Source organism: Fusarium phalaenopsidis, assembly GCF_050370095.1.
Source record: "Fusarium phalaenopsidis strain FUZ10S chromosome Unknown contig_32304, whole genome shotgun sequence".
NCBI classification, from domain to species: domain Eukaryota; kingdom Fungi; phylum Ascomycota; class Sordariomycetes; order Hypocreales; family Nectriaceae; genus Fusarium; species Fusarium phalaenopsidis.
The window spans coordinates 628351-649005 of NW_028145404.1; the positions used below are offsets into that span (position 1 = coordinate 628351).

At 50.6% G+C, this 20655-nt stretch overlaps 5 protein-coding genes across 5 annotated transcripts; 2 read left to right on the top strand and 3 right to left on the bottom strand.

Annotated features, from left to right (window-relative positions):
* Nucleotides 1–468: 468 nt before the first annotated feature.
* On the bottom strand, nucleotides 469–1428 carry LRP88_09520 (alpha/beta fold hydrolase; the record flags this gene model as incomplete). The annotated part of the gene is made up of 1 exon (XM_083246005.1): nucleotides 469–1428. The coding sequence occupies one exon, from the start codon at nucleotides 1426–1428 to the stop codon at nucleotides 469–471; it is 960 nt and encodes a 319-aa protein (XP_083097118.1).
* A 2399-nt stretch (nucleotides 1429–3827) lies between these two features.
* On the bottom strand, nucleotides 3828–6550 carry LRP88_09521 (XFP N-terminal domain-containing protein; the record flags this gene model as incomplete). Its single annotated transcript, XM_083246006.1, has 7 exons — nucleotides 3828–3862; nucleotides 3915–4842; nucleotides 4893–5699; nucleotides 5765–5921; nucleotides 5972–6209; nucleotides 6261–6335; nucleotides 6388–6550. 7 exons carry the CDS (start codon nucleotides 6548–6550, stop codon nucleotides 3828–3830), a joined length of 2403 nt encoding a protein of 800 aa, XP_083097119.1.
* A 923-nt stretch (nucleotides 6551–7473) lies between these two features.
* LRP88_09522 (catalase catA) lies at nucleotides 7474–9746 on the top strand (the record flags this gene model as incomplete). The annotated part of the gene is made up of 2 exons (XM_083246007.1): nucleotides 7474–7692; nucleotides 7749–9746. 2 exons carry the CDS (start codon nucleotides 7474–7476, stop codon nucleotides 9744–9746), a joined length of 2217 nt encoding a protein of 738 aa, XP_083097120.1.
* A 1275-nt stretch (nucleotides 9747–11021) lies between these two features.
* On the bottom strand, nucleotides 11022–12331 carry LRP88_09523 (ATP-binding protein; the record flags this gene model as incomplete). Its single annotated transcript, XM_083246008.1, has 3 exons — nucleotides 11022–11908; nucleotides 11964–12153; nucleotides 12206–12331. 3 exons carry the CDS (start codon nucleotides 12329–12331, stop codon nucleotides 11022–11024), a joined length of 1203 nt encoding a protein of 400 aa, XP_083097121.1.
* Nucleotides 12332–17632: 5301 nt separating this feature from the next.
* Nucleotides 17633–18961, top strand: LRP88_09524 (uncharacterized protein; the record flags this gene model as incomplete). The annotated part of the gene is made up of 1 exon (XM_083246009.1): nucleotides 17633–18961. The coding sequence occupies one exon, from the start codon at nucleotides 17633–17635 to the stop codon at nucleotides 18959–18961; it is 1329 nt and encodes a 442-aa protein (XP_083097122.1).
* Between the last annotated feature and the right edge of the window lie 1694 nt (nucleotides 18962–20655).

The following is a 20655-nucleotide window of genomic DNA, read 5'->3' on the forward strand; positions in this document are numbered from 1 at the left end:
ACCAAAGCGGCTTGTGTGGTGAGAGTAGAAAGCGCTACCTCAGCGTCATCAGCAAACACTCGACACCTTCGTTCTTTTTCCTTTGTTCTTTCCTTTGTCTTTTTCTTTGTCTTCTCGCTCGGTACCTAGGTAAATTAAGAAGAGATAGGTGCAAGAGCTTTGAGTGGTCGAATTGAATCAAGCTACCCTTAGAACTCTGGAGCAAGGTCTAGGGTGGTAGTCAAGCACCCAGATAACCTGCATGCTCTTCTTGCAACATGACTTAAATAATTACCTATTTTGACTAGGGATGGTGTTGAAAACGGTAATATTTCATTATTCTAGAGAAAATACGAGGTCGGTTGTTTATAGAATACGCAGACTCCAAACTAGAAGCGCCCGCGACGTAACCCGTGTTCCATACCATCCTTACAAACCAGACACATCCACACGTTTTTGCGGCCGTCTTATGGCTTTGACACCCCCATACTATCTCTCAGCCATTTGTAGTAGCTCATCGCAATAGTCAACAAACTTGACCACAAGCGTATTGTGCGTCTCTCCCTGAACCTCCCGAAGCTGCGACCCAGCAACCCTATCGGCAATCCATTTGCCCATGTGAACCGTGGTGTTCACATCCTCAGTTCCATACCACATAATTAAAGGTCTCTTGCTCTCCGATGCGAACGTGATATCCTGGAGGTTGAAGTCCCACTCCTGCGCAAACAATTTCGACTCATACAAGTGAGCATCGACTCCCTGGATTGTTGCTTCGACAAAGGTTGTGGTGAGATGGTGCACAACTCCTGGCTTGCTCATGATCTCCTTTTCTCGGCCTTTCATAGTGTTGACGAAAGCTTGCTGTGTCTTTTCCGCCTCGGTTAACATTGATGGATCAACAGCCCATTCTTCTAGTGGGCCTGTGAAGTTGCCTTTCCGGCTCGGAATCGGGAGGCGAAGGAAGAACCCAAGTAGCCCAGGCGTCCACTTCGCCATTTTGAGGCTGAAAGCCGTGGCCCAGTGGGCACCCTCGAATCCGGACTCAAAAGGCGACAAGCCCCCAAGGACCGCTACGGCTCGAAGACCTTCCTCTGGACGGATGTACCTGGCGCATGCCAGGGCATACGGACCACCGCCACTTTGACCCATGACTGCGTATTCCGAAAGATTGAGTTGTTGCGCGAGTGCCCGAACATCGCTGGCATATCCTCCGATGGTTCGTCCGGGGTGGACCTCAGACCGGCCAAAGCCTGGTCGGTCTGGGGCGATCAGTCGGATATTGCAGTCATGAAGCTCCTGGTGAAATTCGGCGCACTCGAGGCGAGAAGAAGGGGTTCCATGAAGGTAGATGATCGGACGTCCATTTGGGGAGCCGAATTCGGCCCATGAAATGAGTCGCTTGGTGGAGGGGAGGCGAAATGTTAACAGATTTCGAGGACTTGTAATCATCTTCACTGTTTGCATTTATTTGAAGTCGGCGGACCTCAGTGTGAGATTAAGATTGGATTGAAGGGCAGTAAGAATAATTGACACAGGTTTGGGCAATTGAGATCGAGGGGGCCTGGATGAAGCTCCAGCTTTCCAATCAACTCATGGATCATGGTGGACCTTGCTCTTTATACCTCGTGCCCGGCTTCGATTGTTTTCCAGCTGGCCTGAGGTCATCGTATCGCGTATTTGACACTAAGAGGATGAACCCCACTGAAGGATGCTAAAATGTTACGCGACTTATTGGCCTGTGGCTTACATCCAGTGCTTGGCAATGATATTGGGGCTATAAGGGGGCTCTCAAACGTTTCTCACGATAAGGTGCTGGAATGATAAAGCGGCCAGGAAGTATGGCTAACAAAGTAGTCAAACGTACTTGACCTCTTGCCTTCAGTCAAAAGACCTCTTGGTTCTTGTTGGTTCCGAATAGCACCACCGGCAGGGATCATTTCTACAGACCCCACTCGGGCCCGTGCCCCGCCGTGTGGAGCCCCGCAGCGGGAACGGGCCAGACTACCGGACGGCCGGGTCGTCAAGATCAACGTTTGACACTCCAATTCTGAGAAAGACCCGATGCTAAAGTTCATTCCCTATCCAGAATTTCCCAATTCCTCCAAAAGCCAAGCTTCCTCTGATTATACCGTGACTACTGGCTCTCTAGAAGTATGCATCTGGAAGTACCTATCCCTGGTCGCTTGGTTGCCATGCTAATCCGGTCTGTTATCAACTGCTTGAGCTACAGGCCATGTTCTTCATCTTCTCTCATAGCAATTGACCTCTATCTTCTCCCTCTCGCCAGAAATTGAAATATGACACACCTCGGCACGATCCGTTGCTCTTATCCACTGGTCGACCCCCTCATCTCGCATCCGATCAGCGGACTCGACAATCTCTCTCGTCTGGGGTGGAACCATCTGCGCAACCGTTTGCCACGCATTTCCTAACATAGATGCATTCGTTTGAGTTGCAAAAAGCAGTGTGGCAGCAAGGAGTAGTGCAAAGTGCATGAAGACGAGGCCAAGGACGATACCAAGCCCAGTCCACCGAGCTGGGACGAGAGCACTAGGTGCATGTATTGTTGTTACTGAATGCTCGATGTTAAAGTATGGCAGCAGGTCATAGTAAGCCATTTGGTATAGCCGAGCCATCAGTACCTGTACTGCGAGAGCCGGATCATGTGTTTCCTGGATGATGCCTTGAAAGACCGCCGCATGAATTGCGTGCACCGACCAGTCCTCAAAACAATGGAACGAGTTCAAGCCATCCCTCAAGGCCCATGATCCTATAAAACTTGACGAACTGTCACTTAGAATTCTGTTGAGTAAGAGGTTAGTACAGCCGTCATCGGGGACGTCTCCTGTGGGCAGAGTAGTGCCCGTGTCAAGTTTTGAATACCGCGCTGGTTGAAATCTGATGATCGATCCCCGACCCCGAACTGATTGAGGATAGCTTCGCTAGCACTTCTATTTCGCCAATCGCCAGCCGGCTCAGATTGAATGGCGAGCCCAGAAATGTTGACGTGATGTATTTGCCACACAGCGACGTTGACATAACAAGCAGTGATGTTGACAATGCTGGACCCATGTGGATCAAAGATTTAGGTCCATATATCTCTAACTTGATGGAAAAGCTGCGGTGAGCTCGCAGAACTGGTGGCGGGGAGGATTCGGATGGGGAATTGCGGGAGAGGGGCAGCTGATCTGGTATCAGGTTTGTGTCGGACGGCGTGTCGCTGTGGTGAACTGCCTCGTACTGAGAAGGGTGAAGCAACGTCGACTTTGAAGAAGATGAGACCATTTCAATGTTTTGGACTGGTTCATATTGAGGCTTGAGAGCGACTTGCCAGAGTCAGAGGACTTGAAGAGAGACCAATTCAAATACCCATGGCAAAATGGTAGTAAATAGGTCTTTCTTTTACTGCTCAATCAACAGCGCCCATAAGGCATATATGGAAGCCTCTTTGAACATCCCAAACAACTGGCGACAGGGTTCTAAGCGAATGCACCGTTGTCAGCAATGACACAGATATCTAAGGCTTAATATGAAGAGGCCATTTGCGCCATGCTTCCCATATTGAGAAAAGTGCCTCTATTTCTAGGCGTGCATCCAACGAATCGTTTCTCAAACGCAGATGAGTGTGGACATGATGGGATCTGGGATGAGCTCGTAGTATGATAGAAAAACCACAAGCTCAGTAAAGACCGCAAACCCTCAGCTACTTGGGTGTGATTCTGCCTCGTATCTCGTATCCCTATACCAATGCGTGCACCGGAGCTGAACTCAGCCGCAACCTTTTACGCCCGGTTTCTCATACTAAATTGCAATCGCCTGTGTTCCCCGTATACAGTCTGCAGATCCTCTTAGAAGTCGGGCATATCATACAACTCGTCTGGGTCTGCAAATCCGTTAATACCGAGAAACATGGAAAAAATGTGTGTAAAACTCACCGGTGCCCTCATCTCTAATATACGCCTTGACTTCTTCAACTCTTGTATCAATCTTCTTCAACACGCCGTCTAGTTTCTTCTTGATCTCGTCCTTGTACTCGGCGGCACCTCTCAGCGCTCGCTTCGCCACATCAAACCTGCTCACCCAGTTAACCAACATCATGTCGAACGGCGTCGTGGTGGTTCCCTCTTCTTTGTATCCTTCAACTGTCATGCGGTGCAAACCAGGACGACCGAAGAGAAGGCCCTGGAGCTCCGCAGCGTAGCCGTGATAGTTGAAACACACAGCCTTGTCCTCGGTGAACATGTCTAGAAATTCGACTCGGCTGAGCGCGTGTGGATGGCGAGATTCAGAAGCAAGCACCATGAGATCCGTTACGTTGATAACACGGACTCGCAGGTCTGGAAGTAGCTGTCGGAGCATCTCGGCGGCCTTAACAACCTCAAAGGTCACCTCGACACCGATCCCAACAAGCACAACGTCAGGGTCCTTTCCACCCTCAGTAGATGCAAACTTCCAGACTCCCGCACCCTTTCTGCAATGCTCCGCAGCGTCAGAAGGCGAAAGGTAGACAGCCGTCGGCTGCTTGGAGCCGATCATGAGGTTGACATAGTTCTTGGACTTCAGGCAGTGATGGATGGTACTGAGGAAGCAGTTGGCGTCGGGAGGCAGATACACCCGCGCGGCCTCGGCCTTGAGATTCAGCACGGCTCCGATGAAGGATGGGTTCTGATGCGAGAATCCGTTGTGCTCCTGGCGGGCCCAGGTGCTGGACTCAATATAGTTGATGGAACTGAGGGGGCCTCTCCATTCCACCTCGCCTGCAACCTTGTTGAACTTGGAATACTGGACCATCATGGTGTGTATGATGCCCAGGAAGGACTCATAGCTGGGGAATAGCGCAGTCCGACCCGTGAGAGTGTAGCCCTGCTGGGAGTTAGCTTTTATCTCGCCCGACGTGCAATGGCTCTGCTTACCTGCATCCATCCCTGGCAGCAATGCTCAGAGAGGATTTCGATGACCCGACCACCTTGAGCCCGTGAGTACTCGTCCCATTGGAAGTTTCGACCTGTATGCTCGAGAACTGCACTGAGCTTATTGCTCTCCAGCTCATCAGGAGAGAAAATACGGAAGCTCTTGGGGTTCTCGGTAATGACCTTGTCCAGGAACTTGCCCGTCTGCTGCATGCAGCTGCTCTGCTGAGACGTTTCCACAGAAAACGGCTCCCAATCAGGGAGTTTGAGGGCCTTGTGCGGGTCGTACGTCTGCTTAAGCTGTCCGAGCCTCTTTTCATCCTTCTGGGGCATGATCTCCAAGATGCTCCTGGTAGGTTTCCCGTCCTTGAGCAACCGACCTGCGTCGTAGGTCTGGAGCCAGTCCTGCAAAATCTTTAGGTGCTTCTCATCCTTGTTGGCGTTGGGAATGGGGATCTGGTGAGCGTGGAATGAGCCTTCAATGATGTCATTGTCAACCTTCTTGGGGCCCGTCCAGCCCTTGGGGGTTCGAAGGATAATCATAGGCCATCGCGGTTTCGCAATCGGCTTGCCCTCTCGCGCAGCTCTCTGAGTGCTCCTGATCTCGCTGATGGCCCATTCTAAAGCGCTCGCAAGTTCGACGTCGATCTCATTCAAAGTCTCAACGATGGCCGGCTGATATCCGTAGCCAGAGAACAAGCTGACAAGTTCCCTGTTGTCCATGCAGCCAAAGATGGTGCGCTCACTGATTTTGAACCCATTGGCATGGAGGATGGGGATGACCGCTCCCGACTCTGCGGGATCTATGTACTTGATGGAATGCCAGGCGCTGTGAGCAAATTAGGAATTTGATCTTCTGTCTTGGATAGCTGAACTTGCGCTGCGGTTGGGCCGCTCTCAGCCTCACCGTCGCCAATAACACATGTAACAATGAGGTCAGGGTTGTCCATGACTGCACCGAACGACACTGCTAGGGCATAGCCAAGCTCACCACCCTCGTGGATGGATCCCGGGGTTTCAGAGTTGATATGACTGATGGCTACATTAGCAAGACATGTTGCCCTGAAAAATTATTGTCTCACCTGGGAAAACCTCCGGGAACAGAGAAGCCTGTGATGAGGTTTCGTAGACCATCTTTGCTAACACCATACTTCTGAGGAAAGAATCGCTCCAAGGAGCCCTCAAGCCATAGGGATGCCAGAGCGGCTGGAGCGCCATGGCCGGGCCCAATAACATAAATCATGTCCAAGTCATGATTACGGATTAATAGATTGAGGTGAGACCATACGAGGATGAGGCCAGGACATGTTCCCCAGTGACCTGTGGTGGTTAGCCAAGCGTGGTTGAGTGTAGAGGTAGTGAGCTACGCACCCAACAGCCGTGGCTTGATATCTTCTAATCGCAAGTCTCTCTCGAGTAAGATATTGTCCCGGAGGAATATCATGGCTATTTGATGGGTGTCAGCCAGTTTCTCCCATTCGAGGGTGGCTCACCATACACCCAGCAAGATAGCATGCTGCTTGTTGAAAGTCTTTCAGGGACTGCGCAACACTCTTGTCCAGGACCTTCTTTGGCGGCCTCGCCGCAAGCTCCAGGGTCTCATATGGCAACCGGCTCTCGAGCGGCGCCGGGTTGGGTCTGTCAATGACTTCGCCGGGCATCTTGTTCGAAGCTCAAGTTTGAAGGTATTGCGGTATCGCAAGCGAAGTGAGACGATGTGCACAGAGCCAAAACAGAGTAAAAGAGTGTGTGTCTGAGGATCTACAGGTTGAAAAAATATCAAGGGTTGAATAGGCTAGGCTGGGCCAACTTGATTGTGACGACAAACCAAGCATGAAATGATGTTATATCAATGACGTCGATGACGTCGCTTTGACAAACGCCCCATGTAAAAAAATATCTTGACAATCAAAGCCGTACTGCAGCGAATAAACAAAAGAAGGAATAAAAGAGACAAAAGATGAAAAATATCTACTTCGTTCTCCATGACTTTCTCTAAGATCAGTGCTTCGAGATGATAATGTCACTCGGGGCGGGAGGCGTTGAACACACCGGCTTCTGGAAGCTCCATGGAAGGCGGCTACGAAGCAGCTAAACAAGTCTCCTGCAATGGCTTGAACTGTAGCTGTCATTGAAGATTCGAGATTCCACATCAAGACATTACAAACGGGCCCCGGCCGATTCGCCAGCCCCCAGGAAAGATGGCATCCATCCTTCCGGAGCAATTCTCCGTGACTGAGGCCGGTGTAACCTGGCAGACGACGATCACATCTCTCAGAGAAGCATTGTCCACAGTGCCACAATGCCTAGTTGTAAATGACACGCCCTTAATAGGCCAATCGCTATCGGAGGAATTCCTCCTGACAAGTAATGACGATTTAGTTGCTTTAACCACTTCTGTGGCCAAACCTCCCTTGTGGTGGCATTTCCCCGCTCACGATTGAGGAATGAACGCAGTTGTGACGTAAAATGAACGTGCCTTTGGACAAGGCCCGGAGTCGTATAAGATGAGCGTTGGCCAGGACGCCCTGGATAAGAGTATTGTCTTCACACATGCCCCGATACCCTGAGTTCGCGATACGAAATGTCCGAGCAAATAATTGGGACTATCAAGCACGCAGTCATGGGTTCCAAGAGTGACAAGATCGATCAGCTCAAGACCACCATGGTCCAGCCTGACGAAAAGTCGAGGATTACTTCCGACTTTGGCACCAAGCAGAGCAACACCGACAACTGGTTGCGCGCGAATAGGGAGGATCAGACAGGGCCTATGCTCTTGGAAGACACATTTGGTCGAGAAAAGGTATGGTTCTGATAATATTACCAACCCTCGAACAAAGACTTATCAGGGCGTGTTAGATCCATCGTTTTGATCATGAACGTATCCCCGAGCGAGTTGTCCACGCCCGTGGCGCCGGCGCTTTCGGCACCTTTAGACTCCACGAGTCGGCCGAAGACGTGACCGACGCCGGCATCCTCACCGACACCTCTCGCGAGACGCCCCTCTTTGTCCGCTTCTCCACCGTGCTCGGCAGCCGAGGCTCTGCAGACACAGTCCGCGATGTCCGCGGCTTCGCCGTCAAGTTCTACACCCCTGAGGGAAATTGGGACATTGTGGGCAACAATATCCCCGTCTTCTTCATACAAGATGCTATCAAGTTTCCGGACTTGATTCATGCTGGAAAGCCTGAGCCGCATAATGAAGTGCCCCAAGGACAGTCGGCACATAACAACTTCTGGGACTTTGTATACATGCACTCCGAGGCGACGCACATGTACTTCTGGACCATGTCCGACCGAGCCATCCCTCGCTCTTTTCGTATGATGCAAGGATTCGGCGTCAACACCTACACACTCATCAACGCAAAGGGCGAGAAGCACTTTGTCAAGTTCCACTTTACTCCTGAGCTGGGCGTCCACTCTCTCGTCTGGGATGAGGCTCTGAAGCTCGCAGGCCAGGATCCAGATTTCCATCGCAAGGATCTCTGGGAGGCTATTGAGAATGGAGCGTACCCCAAGTGGAAGTTTGGCATCCAGACCATCCCCGAGTCCAAAGAGCACGACTTTGACTTTGACATTCTCGATGCCACCAAGGTCTGGCCCGAGAACCTCATCCCTGTCCGCTACATCGGCGAGCTGGAGCTCAACCGCAACGTCGATGAGTACTTTACCCAGACCGAGCAGGTTGCTTTTTGCACCAGTCACGTCGTTCCTGGCATCGGCTTCTCCGACGACCCTCTTCTTCAGGGCCGCAACTTTTCCTACTCAGATACTCAACTCAGCAGACTTGGCATCAACTGGCAGGAGTTGCCCATCAACAGGCCAGTATGCCCTGTCATGAACTTTAACCGCGACGGTGCTATGCGACATACAATTGCCAAGGGCAAGGTCAATTATTGGCCAAACAGATATGGCTACCAGCCGGCAGCTACCAAGGAAGAAGGTGGTTATATCGACTATCCGCAAAAGGTCCAGGGGATCAAGGAGCGAGCACTGAGCGCCAAGTTCAAGGACCACACGTCTCAAGCCCAGCTGTTCTATAACTCGCTCTCTGAGCCAGAGAGAGCGCATCTTCGGGCAGCCTTCTCGTTTGAACTGGATCACTGCGACGAGCCCATTGTCTATGAGAGACTCACCCAGCGACTATCAGAGATTGACGGAGTTCTTGCAGAGCTTGTCGCTGACATGGTTGGAGGCAAGAAGCCAGAAGGAGGTAAAACAAACCCTGGAAAGACAGCCAAGAATCTCAGTCAGATGGATTTCCTCCCTGAGACCCCTACGATCGCCACCCGCCGTGTCGGAATCATCATCGCAGACGGCTACGACCCCATCGCCTTTAATGCCGTGTATGGGGCCATCAAGGCCCAAAAAGCCATCCCTCTTGTCATCGCACCGCGCCGCTCAGCAATTTTCTCAGCCGACGAGAACCCAGACTCCTCCAAGGGCATCGTTCCTGATCACCACCTCGAAGGTCAGCGAAGCACAATGTTTGACGCTCTATTCATCCCCGGCGGCGAAAGATCTATCCAAACACTCGCCAAGATCGGTCGTGCCCGGTACTACATCCGCGAAGCCTTTGGTCATCTCAAAGCAATTGGCGGCACGGGTGAAGGTGTCCAGTTGATTGAGAATGCTATCCAACTCCCCGAGGTTTCCCTCTCAGAGGCAGATAATGGTAATGTGGTGGAGAGTTATGGAGTTGTGACGCTCAGAAACGCGCGTCCCGAGAGTCTGAAGGAGATTGTTAGTGTTGCAAGGAATGCAAAGGGTTTCTTGGAGCAGTTTGTGTATGCTATTAGCCAGCATCGTTGCTGGCAGCGAGAGTTGGACGGGCTGAATGCCATGGTAGCGTATTAGTGTGACGTTGGTAAGGGAGTAATGAAGCCAATCCGGTAAATCTATCAATATGCTTGATTTATTGCTTACTCAATGAACTCATCCGAACAGAGTATCTGTACAGAGGCCTGTTTTCCCCTGCCTCAATTGTGAGATGTAAAAGTCGTCCAGGCAGGACCCATCTCTCTCTACGCCACGCGCATGAGCCTTACGCCAAACGAGGCCCCAAGGCATCTTGGCTCTCTTTCTATACTTATAAGTTTCTTGAAAACTGTCACGCATTTGCTGGTCCTGATGCAACAAGCCACAACGCCAGCCAAGTTCATCTCGTAGACACCAGGACTAAGTTACTACGCAGAGCCAAGAGCCATCAGGGTGAAGCATCCACGATATGAATACATGCCTAACCCATGGAGTAAATGTGCTTGCCACTAGTCCGTTAATTTTCGTTAGCCGTGCTGAATACCACCTTGCCATGCAGCTGGCTGCAGGATGGGAGGTCCTGGGCTCAGATTGGTGGCCCAGTTTGGTATGTTAAGACACCAAGCCTCTGCAACTTAAGGCCTAACACACTCTTAATTTTGGTACAAAAACTAAATTCGTTTTCATTTGCTTTCTTCTTCGGTATTGGGACCCCCCGCCTTCTCTTCAGCCAAGCATGGTGAATGTATCAACCACACTTTGGGCCGTGTCCTCGCCGCACGAGACTAACATTGGTTTCACAATCACACCCGAGTCTTTTAGGCAATGTGAGGCCATATTGGGTAAATTTACCCTTCAGTTGCTCATCGAGGTTACTAGTAGGACCTCCGAGACATTTGAGCGAGGCGAGAGCTCCCATTCTCTAGAAGTATCCCTTTTTGTCAATTCCATCAGGCTCCCAGTCATCTGGGTGGGCTTATCGGTCATCTGCGGTTCGCTGCATTTATAGAATGGTGCCGCTCCATGGCCACTCTCTTATCCCCTTGGTTTTCGGACACCCATGAGTTACATGTAGGCCTCGTAGGGATATCCTTACCACAGCGGATTTGCTTTATGCAGCCACGAGGGTGTACATTGCTGTCGAGTGTGTTTGGAGCCTGAGGCATATACTGTCTGGGCATCCTTAAGACAAGCTTGGTTGCAAATGTTTCCTAACCTCTGCTAGCTATGCAAGCCATGATACACTGTAATAGAAAAAGCCGACGACATCGCTAGTGAGAAAGTGACTGCAGAAGCGCCAGCAAATAAAACTTTTCACTGCAAAGTAACCTAACTACTTGAATCCCCGACAGTGAGCATGATCACAACCCCTTGTCATCGTAACTGATCGACTCGAGCAAGATACTCAGGCGAGTACCGCCCATCTTCTCCTCTCCCACCACATCCATCAAGATCACCCTCCTGGACATCAGCTATATACCTATCAAACTTGTCTGCGATCTTAATGGCCCTCTTCAAATGCGAGAACGTCATCATCTTTCCCCTGTACTTTGCTAGCTGCCGCGCCGTCGTGATCGAGTTGCGAATCTGCCGACCGTTCATCGGATACCGCGCTAGTTCGTCGAGGTTCAGCACGATGTCGTCAAAGTCGATCTTGTCCTCCTCCCCAATCTCCTTCAATCTTTCCAAGAAGTTTCGCCAAATTTGCTTCCTCTGGGAGCCCTGAAGCTTCTCGTAGCGCAGTGCCAACTGGATGCGCGACTTGAATGCCTCATCAAAAGTACCGACGCGGTTGGTGGTGAGGATAAGTATGCCCTCATAGTACTCGAGGGCGCGCAGGAAGACTGACACGAGGGCATTGCGCTTGAGATCCTGGAGTGAGCGCTGTTCAAGAAAGACCTCTGCCTCATCTAGAAGCACAACGCAGTCCCATATCTTTCCCAAGTGGAAGACGGATTGTAGATACTTCTCTACCCTCTCAGGTTCAGTACCAATGTCACCACAAGTCACAGGGTAGAGAGGTTTCCTCGCTATCTCGGCGACTGACTCAGCCGTGAAGGTTTTCCCAGTACCAGGTGAGCCATGTAGAAGCATAATGAGACCATTCCCCTTGTTATTAATGAGATCTGTTCCCTTTTCTGTCTCCGGTTGGTTAGTCACCAACGCAAGGATCAGTTCTTTCATGTCTTCATCGGCCACAAGGTTTTTAAATGCCTTGTCATTCCAGACGACGTCTCGAATTTGATCCACCTGGAGGTCAACTATTAACAATTAGCAAAGGAATACCGTGGTTCTGTTCAGGTAGAGGGAGCTTACCCCATTTTTTGCGTCGCAGGTCAAAGCCAGGAACCTTTGTTGGGAACGAATAAATCTCGGGGGTTTGCGGAACTTGGTCGACTTTTGGCGAGTATTTGCCCATTCTGGAAGGGTCTCTTTTGTGAAAGGCGTAGCCGCTGGACGGATGAAGTTCACGGTACGTGTCGAAATCGATCATGAACCTTTGTCCCTAGTTCTGATTTAGCAATGCGTGAGTCCCCAAGCTCTAAATGCCCACGTACTGCTTGAGTCTCATTCAAAAGTATCCCTTCGTACGAGACAAGTTGCTTGTTTCGCAGCTTCCACCAAGTTTCCCCTCGTCGGGCCAACTTCTCTTGCACGTCATGGGTAACATACTTGAGGGGCATGATGCCCAAAGTTGTTATATCCACTTCCTCATCTGGGTGTTCGGTTTTGAGAACGACTTTGACTTCTTTCTTGATCCAATCAAATTCTCCGGAGTATTCAAGCGACTTGCAAAAAATGCACCATGAAACTGACGTCTCTGATGCACCTCCTTCATCACCCTCGTCACACACAGCCTGAGGATTGGGTAACATGATCTGGCCCCTGGGAACATCATCCTCGCTCGAAACGAAGACGTCTCCCGGGCGTAAGAGAAACGGCATGGAAAGGCGAGATACACGACCTCTTCTCAGTTGATCATCGATTGCGTCAAATTGTGGCGCATAGCTCGTCTCGATCCAGTCCACGAGCGCCATGACGAGCCGTGCCTGGCGCTTCGGTAAGCTCTGGGTGTTGTGAGACTTTCGGCGGTGGTACCACCATGTATAAGGAGGTTCCATAGTTACCAACTCGACTACTTTTGGTGCGTCATTGAAAGAGGGTGTTTGCGCAAAAAAGGCCTCCATGGCCTCGACCATCTCTCTCGATATCAGGACCACATTTTGGGTATTAAACTTGGGCTTATCCAGCGCCTTTTTAGCCTCGAAGGCTGCTTTCACAGCCGATTGCTGCCGGAGAAAGTCGTAGCCTCTGCAAATGATGAATGACGTGTTGTGATGCTGAGCATATCCAATCGGATCTGGGACGGGGAATTGACTCTTGAGGAAAATCTCCTTGCCATGAACCTCCCAGCTGGGCTCGGATAAGTAAGTAGTACTGCCAGCATCTTCACTTTGCAAGACGTGGAATTCTTGGACGTTGATGGCATCGTGGTCGGTTGGCTTTGCACGTAGCTGGCTATTTTCGACTTCTAGTTGCTGTATTCGTTCTCTCATTTCATTGACCACCATATCTCTGAAGAATTTGTCTTCATGGGGTGAATGTGCCCTCCTTGATGGGCTCTTTACGGGTGACATCTAGAGGAAAGATGTAAGCGAACGTCCAATAGGTGCTTGGAGATTTTTCGTGTCCAAGGGGGTCAGCAACCTCACCATGCTGGAGCGCCCGTTTCCTAGGGTGTTGAAAATAGAGCGGTTTGTAAAATGGGAGCCTAGGATGGTAAGTTTTAGAATTCTAAAAGGCCTAGAAATATGAAAAGGGGAGCGTGCCTTTTTTGCCGAGGTGATCGCTCGCTATTGCAAGAAGCTTGCTCGTCGTGCTTGTTGTAATGGCGTCGTCCGAGATTGTATTTGGAACTGGATCTTCCTCTTCCTCTTGCGCCCTCTCATAAAAAAGGCCTGGACTATTAGGATCGACAAGAATACCGCTGTAATTGGGCTGCCCAGAATCCGCTTGCTCAAGGTATTCGGCTCGATCTGGCATCGAAGACATATGTCGAGGCGGAGGTTGGCTCTTCGGCTCGATCGAAGCGGTCGAATCGGGGTTCTCTTCTTGGATACTCCTTTAAAGTTGCGAACGGATTCTAAAAACCTTCAATTTGATCATCAGTTTCCAATCTGGGCAGCTTTCGTGGCCCATTGTCCCAGTGACAAGGGACGAGTCCTCGCGGTTTGGACGGGAGGAACCAACTAACAACTCTGTCAACGATTTTTGCACTGGTCTCCTAAAAGCCAGTACATTCTTGTAGATAGAGGAGCCTCAGGTTTCGAGTTCGTTTCATGTCTCGGTGAAGAAGCCAGTCTACACCTGTGCGTGGCGAGAAGCATGCATCTGTGGCAGATCAGGCTGGGCACGAAAAAACCCTAGGTCCCCCCCTCATATGCCCAACAAGGATTCACGTCATGATTGGCCCAGAGTTTAACGTATTGTTTTGCACATTCATCTTACTTGGCCACTAACAATCGCGTCGCTGCTCAGCCTGCATTGTTCTCCTCTCTAATGTGTCAGAGCGGCCTCGACTTGCGGACAACAACACCTGACGAGCTCTCATATGTCTACCAGATCTACTAAACTAATCTCTTCAAGTATAAATGGACTCGAGCTCTTCTTTCGTTAGATGGCATAAAAGTGACGGCCAAGGTAAGAGTGATTTGGACTGCACATATCGACACGACCTAACTTGTGCCCGTAGATGGGGCGGGCATCGCAAAGGTCGCCTTTGAATCTGCAAAAAAGCACTTTGAGCAGAGCAATAGTTTAACCGAGCAAGAGAAAGAGCTTCTGCAAAGGTCATCATCCCTTAAAGATGTTCAAGAAGCTGTGGCCTGCGAAATGGCCAAGTACAAGGCCAAAACGGAACAATCGAAGTCAAGAAAATGGCTTCAGAAGTTTTCTGAAACCATATGTCATTACAGCCAAGTGCTTGATATCTTCGTACAGCACCATCCAGAATACGTTGCCTTGGTCTGGGGTACTATGAAGCTATTGTTCATGGCAAGTTGACAGACCGATTACGCGACTCCACAAGCTGATGCCTGGGCTAGAGTGCGGTAAACCATGCCGAAACTCTTAAACTACTGTCAAATTCTCTCCTTGAAGTTGCACAGCGTCTTCCACGCGTCGAGATTCTTTCCATGCTTTACCCAACCAAGCACATACACCTCGCGGTTGAAAGCCTTTACGCCGTAGTTCTCGACTTCCTCCTAATCGCTCACTCATGGTGTAATGAATCTAAACTCCGCCATGCATACCACAGCTTTACTCGTCCTCATGAGATCCAGTACAAGGATCTACTTGAACGGATTACGGACTGCACCAACACCATCAACGAGCTAGCGGACGTGGGAGCTCAAACTGAGATTCGAGTCATGCACACCACCCATACTAGCAAGCTTAACGAGATCATCAAGGCTCTTCAAGCCTGCGAAAGTGATGGAAAACGCCAGATGGATGGTCTGATCTGTTCTGTGTCGAGATTAGAAGTCTCGACCAGGGAGATTGACAAGAAGCTGAACACCTTCACTCGCCTTTTCGAGTCATCAGGCATTACGATCAATGACTTGATAGCAAGAGTCGAGAGTGAGAACTCAAGAATCCCCCTTAATTATGTTACGCCTTAACATTGGTCTAGATTTCTACTCCATGCACACCAGCGCTCAGCTTGATACCAACCAGACGCTGTCGGAGCTGCAACTATCACAAGCCCTCCATAACCTTTCCCAGCACTTTGAAGACCCTGAACAGTGTTTAAAACACCATATATTTCTCCGAAATCGAAGAGTCTCCGGTCAAGGCCCTACCACCTCAACTAACGAGTTCTGGCGGTCCCCTAGGCTTGCAAAGTTGTCGTTGAACAACCGTTCATCATTGGCAATTATAAAGGGTACCTTCAAGTTACGCTCAGCCATTCAGGACTTTGGCGTTAGTGTGGTTGAAGCCCTCTCAACATGTACCGCTCCGACGCTTTGGGCCTTGACTAGCTCACAGAAGTCAAGGTCAAGCCCGACGCTGACGACGACGGACCTAATGAAATATCTCACTTACCAAGCATTGAAATTCCCTGGGGTTGCTCAGACGGAGAAGCAGATGTCATGGCGTTATTCCCAGATTCAAACGTCCAGAACGCTGAGAGAGTGGCTTACTCTGTTTAAACAGATCATCGGGAGCTTAGGAGGGCAGGTATACATAGTCGTTGACCTAGCCATAGTAAGATCCCTTCTCGAGTCTAAGGATGGTCTCAATTTCATCAAAGAAATGAGCCAGATTCTGGATGATGTGTCTCAACAGGAGAAGGGGACCAATATCAAGATGGTGCTACTAGCCTATGAACCGGAGTGGCTCAGACTCATACCGAGGGAGCTGTCGGATCTAATCATCCCAGTGAGGCCGATGAGAACAGGAAGACAACGAGGCAAGGAAATGAGAAATTCGATTAATAGGAAATTTGTGCCTGCGCGTGGTACAAGACAGACGCGGCGGGTGTAGATAGCCTTTAGGCGGCTCAGGAGTAGCAGCAGGCAACCTATATAGGAGCCAGTCTACATACCCAATACAGTAGAGGGCATCTTACATCTAATTTTAGCGATAATACGTCATGATACCCTCAGTTGAATCTGCCGAAGTGTCCAGATGTCTATGCACGCTTTGGGTTCTGGGCTGCAGGTCCCAGCCCCGGCTCGCCGTGCAGGAACTTAAAGCTCTATTCGCGCCGGAAACATACCCTCCCATCTTGGAAGCAAGATGGCCTCTCCTCTTCAACTCATCACCGGTGAGCATGCCATGGGTAGCCCAAATATCCCCTTGCAATATCTGATTGGACTTCTCCTAGGTAATCGTGCTGTCCTTTCCTATCTTGGACGAAACTGATACTCAAGCAGGGAACACTCAAACCAAGCCCGCAAACCACGAAACACCATCGTACAAAAATGAGGCTCAAAGACGGTGGCCCGAACCCCCTCTTCCTCGCTATCGGCACCCGAGGCTACTACGTCCAATCGCAAATCCTGCGAGTTCCTCAACGATTCGGCGTGTTCTCCCCCGGTCCTCCCCTCCTCCAGGTACACCAAGCTTCCTTCCTGACTTTCCTGGTCATTCTCTTCGCCGTCGAGTTCTCCCTGTCGAGCACATTCGTCCTGACCCTATACCGCCTGGACGGGCCGTGGTTGATGGCCCTGCTTGGGCTATCGGGAGTGCGGGTAGGATTGTTTGCTCTGCTCTGGTCTCTGATGTGCGGGCTTTTGTTTGTTGAATGATGTCAAATGACATTCTGGCGTGTTTGGCGAAGGCCGTGGGTCTAAAGAAATGGGGGATATCGCCTGGTTCAGTGTTGAATGGGGTATAATGCTTGCACCTTGCAGACAGCTGCGCTTCTCTTATCGCGCTGCCTTGAACTACATTCGACAGGGTCGGGTAAGATAACAGATCGATAGCTTGGTGAATGACCGATATAGGGTTGGAGTTAATAAACGTGCTTTGGAATGGAAAGCCAACATTATTCTTCCTATCAGCTATATCTTCTAGCAGAAAGGATATTTCTGGGCTCGATAACAGTTCGGTTTCGGTTATGCTCCAAGATGCAGCCGATGACACACTTCCGCCCCTGCCACTATGGACAGAGACCTACCTTCTCAAACACCCTCCTTCTCGTACCCTTTTTGCCTATATCGACCATTCGAATGAATCGTCTTTTAATTAATTAACCCTTCAATGCCCAAAATGTTTTCCATATTTACCGAGGTTACGATTCGTCGCGTTGATCATCTCTCGGCCTGAGTCACGTTTTCCCAGCCCATGTCAGCCTCACATGGCGCCACATCTGGCCTCAACCTCTCAACATCACCACCATCAAAACAACCAAGATTCCATCGCCATCTCCAAGTGACCCATATCATCTCACGTCTTCATCTCATAGCCAGTCTCAGCGAATGGCTCACCAAGCTCACAACATCCCCTGGACCGTCCTCGCGTCGACTCTCAAGCTCAAGACCGCCAACTCATGCCAGCATCACGCCCAGAACTTCCACGTCCGAAAGGAGCCTGACCGCGGCAAGAAGCTGACTTATTTTGCCAACGCTTTTGTCAAGAATGCTCTGGATCATGCGCGCTGTGAGAGAGACAAGTATCCCAAGACGTACGATCCCCCGGCAGACGATGATGTCGTTATCTCGGATGAGGTGGCCAAGACCATCGAACCCACTGTTTACTGCTGGCGACTCTATCACGATGCGCCAGATGAATTCGACACCGTGCAAGAGCCAAATAAGCGCAAACTCTGCCAGCACATGAGACGTGATGAGACATGCCAGTGTCCTCTACCTTTCAAGGAAAGGAAAATGTCTGCCTTTTTGAACCCACACACGTACAACTCGTGCTACGAGTTCTACAGACACAACAGGGATGGCTTTTTCAACCTCGAGGTTGTCAAGTCCCTGCTCCTCTACGGAGAGATGGATACGATACTCCGAATCTGCGCCGCTGAATACATCGACCTGGAGAATTGGTGGGAACAATCCCAGTGCGCTTGCATGCAGCCCGATCTTGGTTGGGACAAGATCTGCCGCTTGGCCATTGACTCTTACGTGCTGCTCAATCTCATCCAATGCTTCCCAGAGACTTGGGATAACACCGGTACTCCCTCAGACGCCTACACGTCCATCAAGGCGTATCAGTATGTCGTCCGCCATTGTACCAAATCCGGTTGGACATCAGACATCGCTACATATCCTCATCGACAATTCTTTGGAATCGAGAAGGGTCAGTTCAAATCTTACCCTACGCCCCATAACATCGGCCGATGGGGCCATCTCCTGGAAGGAAAGTACCAGGATATGACTTACTACCCATATGGGTTGATGCCATACCAAGAATTTCTGGAGTTTGAGAAGCCTATGGGCTACCAACCACACTCTACTGATGTGACACACGTCCAATGGATCCTGTGTCAGAGGGGCCTCCCACCAGAGTTGGCCGATGCTATTCTTGACGAGGCAGACTACACCCCAAAGCGTCGACTACGTGTTGCAGACCAACCACTCCATCCTGAGAATCGAGCCGACTTAGAGAGCTATCTCAAATATTGTTGGCAACTCATCGTTAGATGTACCATGATGGGGCAGGCTCTTGGCATGGATATGGAGCTGCTCCTGGGAAATATGATCAGGCTGAGCATCGGCGATCTCTTCATCTGCAAATGCGCCAAGATACACCATTGGACGTTTGACGACAAGGATCGAGACTTGTTAGTCTTTAAATGAGACCAGACCCAACATCGGTAATGTATGTGTTCTGTGTCTAAGATTCTCGGAAGCTGCTTACACCATCTAGACAAGAGTATCAGACCCGAGGTGGATTCAAAATGAGTCTGTTGACGAGGCTCACCACGTCAATGGCACTTCTCGCCCAGCTTCATCATCAAGCCATTCCGCTAAAGTCTGCATCTTCACACGCGCCGTGTGTGCCCCCGTGAACTTGAAAACGGCCCAGCGCACTTGACAGCTTGCAGGAATGGCTTCTACCTCGTCAAGTCCGGCCTGACCAGCCATTGCCCCTCCCCGAAAAAGCGCAATCTCGTGCTCAAGACACGTCTCCAAGAAGGCTGCGGTAAATAAGCTGTCCCACAGGCCTTCGCGCCGAGGATACTGCCGCAGCAGCGCTATGGCACGGCGCCGCAACGCCAGAGTCGGGCCAGTAGCAGCTACCACAAAGACTGGCTGCGTGATTGAAAGCGATGGGATGAATTCTGTTGGGCCAGATCTTTCGTGCCTGGCCTCGTTCCTAAACACAGAATCGGCCATGTCCAGCAACTGGATGGCGTGTGCTTTGAGATTGGCGTGCGAGTCACCCATGAGGTAGTCTAATAATGGGCTGCATACTGCTCGAAAGACTCGGAGGGAGTCTATCGCCTTGTTTCGGTGTTGCATAGAGGATGAGAGTTGATCTGGCGGCCCAAAGCACAAACAGTCGCCCGGACTGTCTGAAACAAACATGTTGAGAGCAGTATCCAACTCGTGAAAGGCTCGAGCATAGGGTTGCTGTTGGCTGATGGGATTCTCCATCGCTTTATCAGCACCTCCAAGAGTCCCAGCTTTGTCTGGTCGGATACGTTGTGATAAGAGAATCAGTGCATCTAGCAACGATTGAAACGCTCTTCCAGCACGCGCAATGTTCTCCGGTGTCGCTCGAGACGGCACACATCTACCATGTTGGCAGATCCTTGAAGACTCGGTCGGGTTCGGCGCAGTATAGTATCGCCAGGCGGTATACGCGTCAACGTCCCTGAGAAGCTCAGGTGCTTCGTTTGCGTTGCGATTATTGAGGGCTTGGGACTGGAGTTCAAGGCTGGCAATGATAGACAGGACGGCTTTATACGACACTGAGCTGGCTTTGAGGTAGTTAGGCACTTTGGATTGGTTTACTCGGGTTGCGTCCAACTTGAATTGGCTTGGGTTAGAGTTTTGCAGCTCTCTCAACAGACTCTTTGCCGCTGCAAGATGGACTCCAGACTGATAGTGTAGACCTTGAATGCTGCACAGATAGGTGAATAGCACACTTGCAATCAGCGCCCTCCATCTTTCTTCGGGCGGCGTCCGTGAAGATGGCAGATGGACGAGGTGTTTGACAGCCTGGTTATACTGGTACACTGCAAAAGGCGAGGCTGAATCCGCACGAGCAGCGCCCCGGCTTGCAAGATAGCCTTGGTGCGCTGCTCCAAGACTCACCACGGCGTGCCAGATGGCTGGATCTGAGTGACAAGTGCGCGGTATATCTGTCAGCCAAAAGTCGGCATCGAAGACGCCGGCAAACTCGGAGGCTGTAACGTCCAGGAAGAAGCGGTAGCTGCGGAGTTCTTGATCGTTTCTCCTTGGCAGCGGCAATCCCAAGGACATGGGAATAGTAGCGTTTCGTCTGGGTATCCGGGTCTCAGAGGACGAAGAGTTTGTTAAAGTTG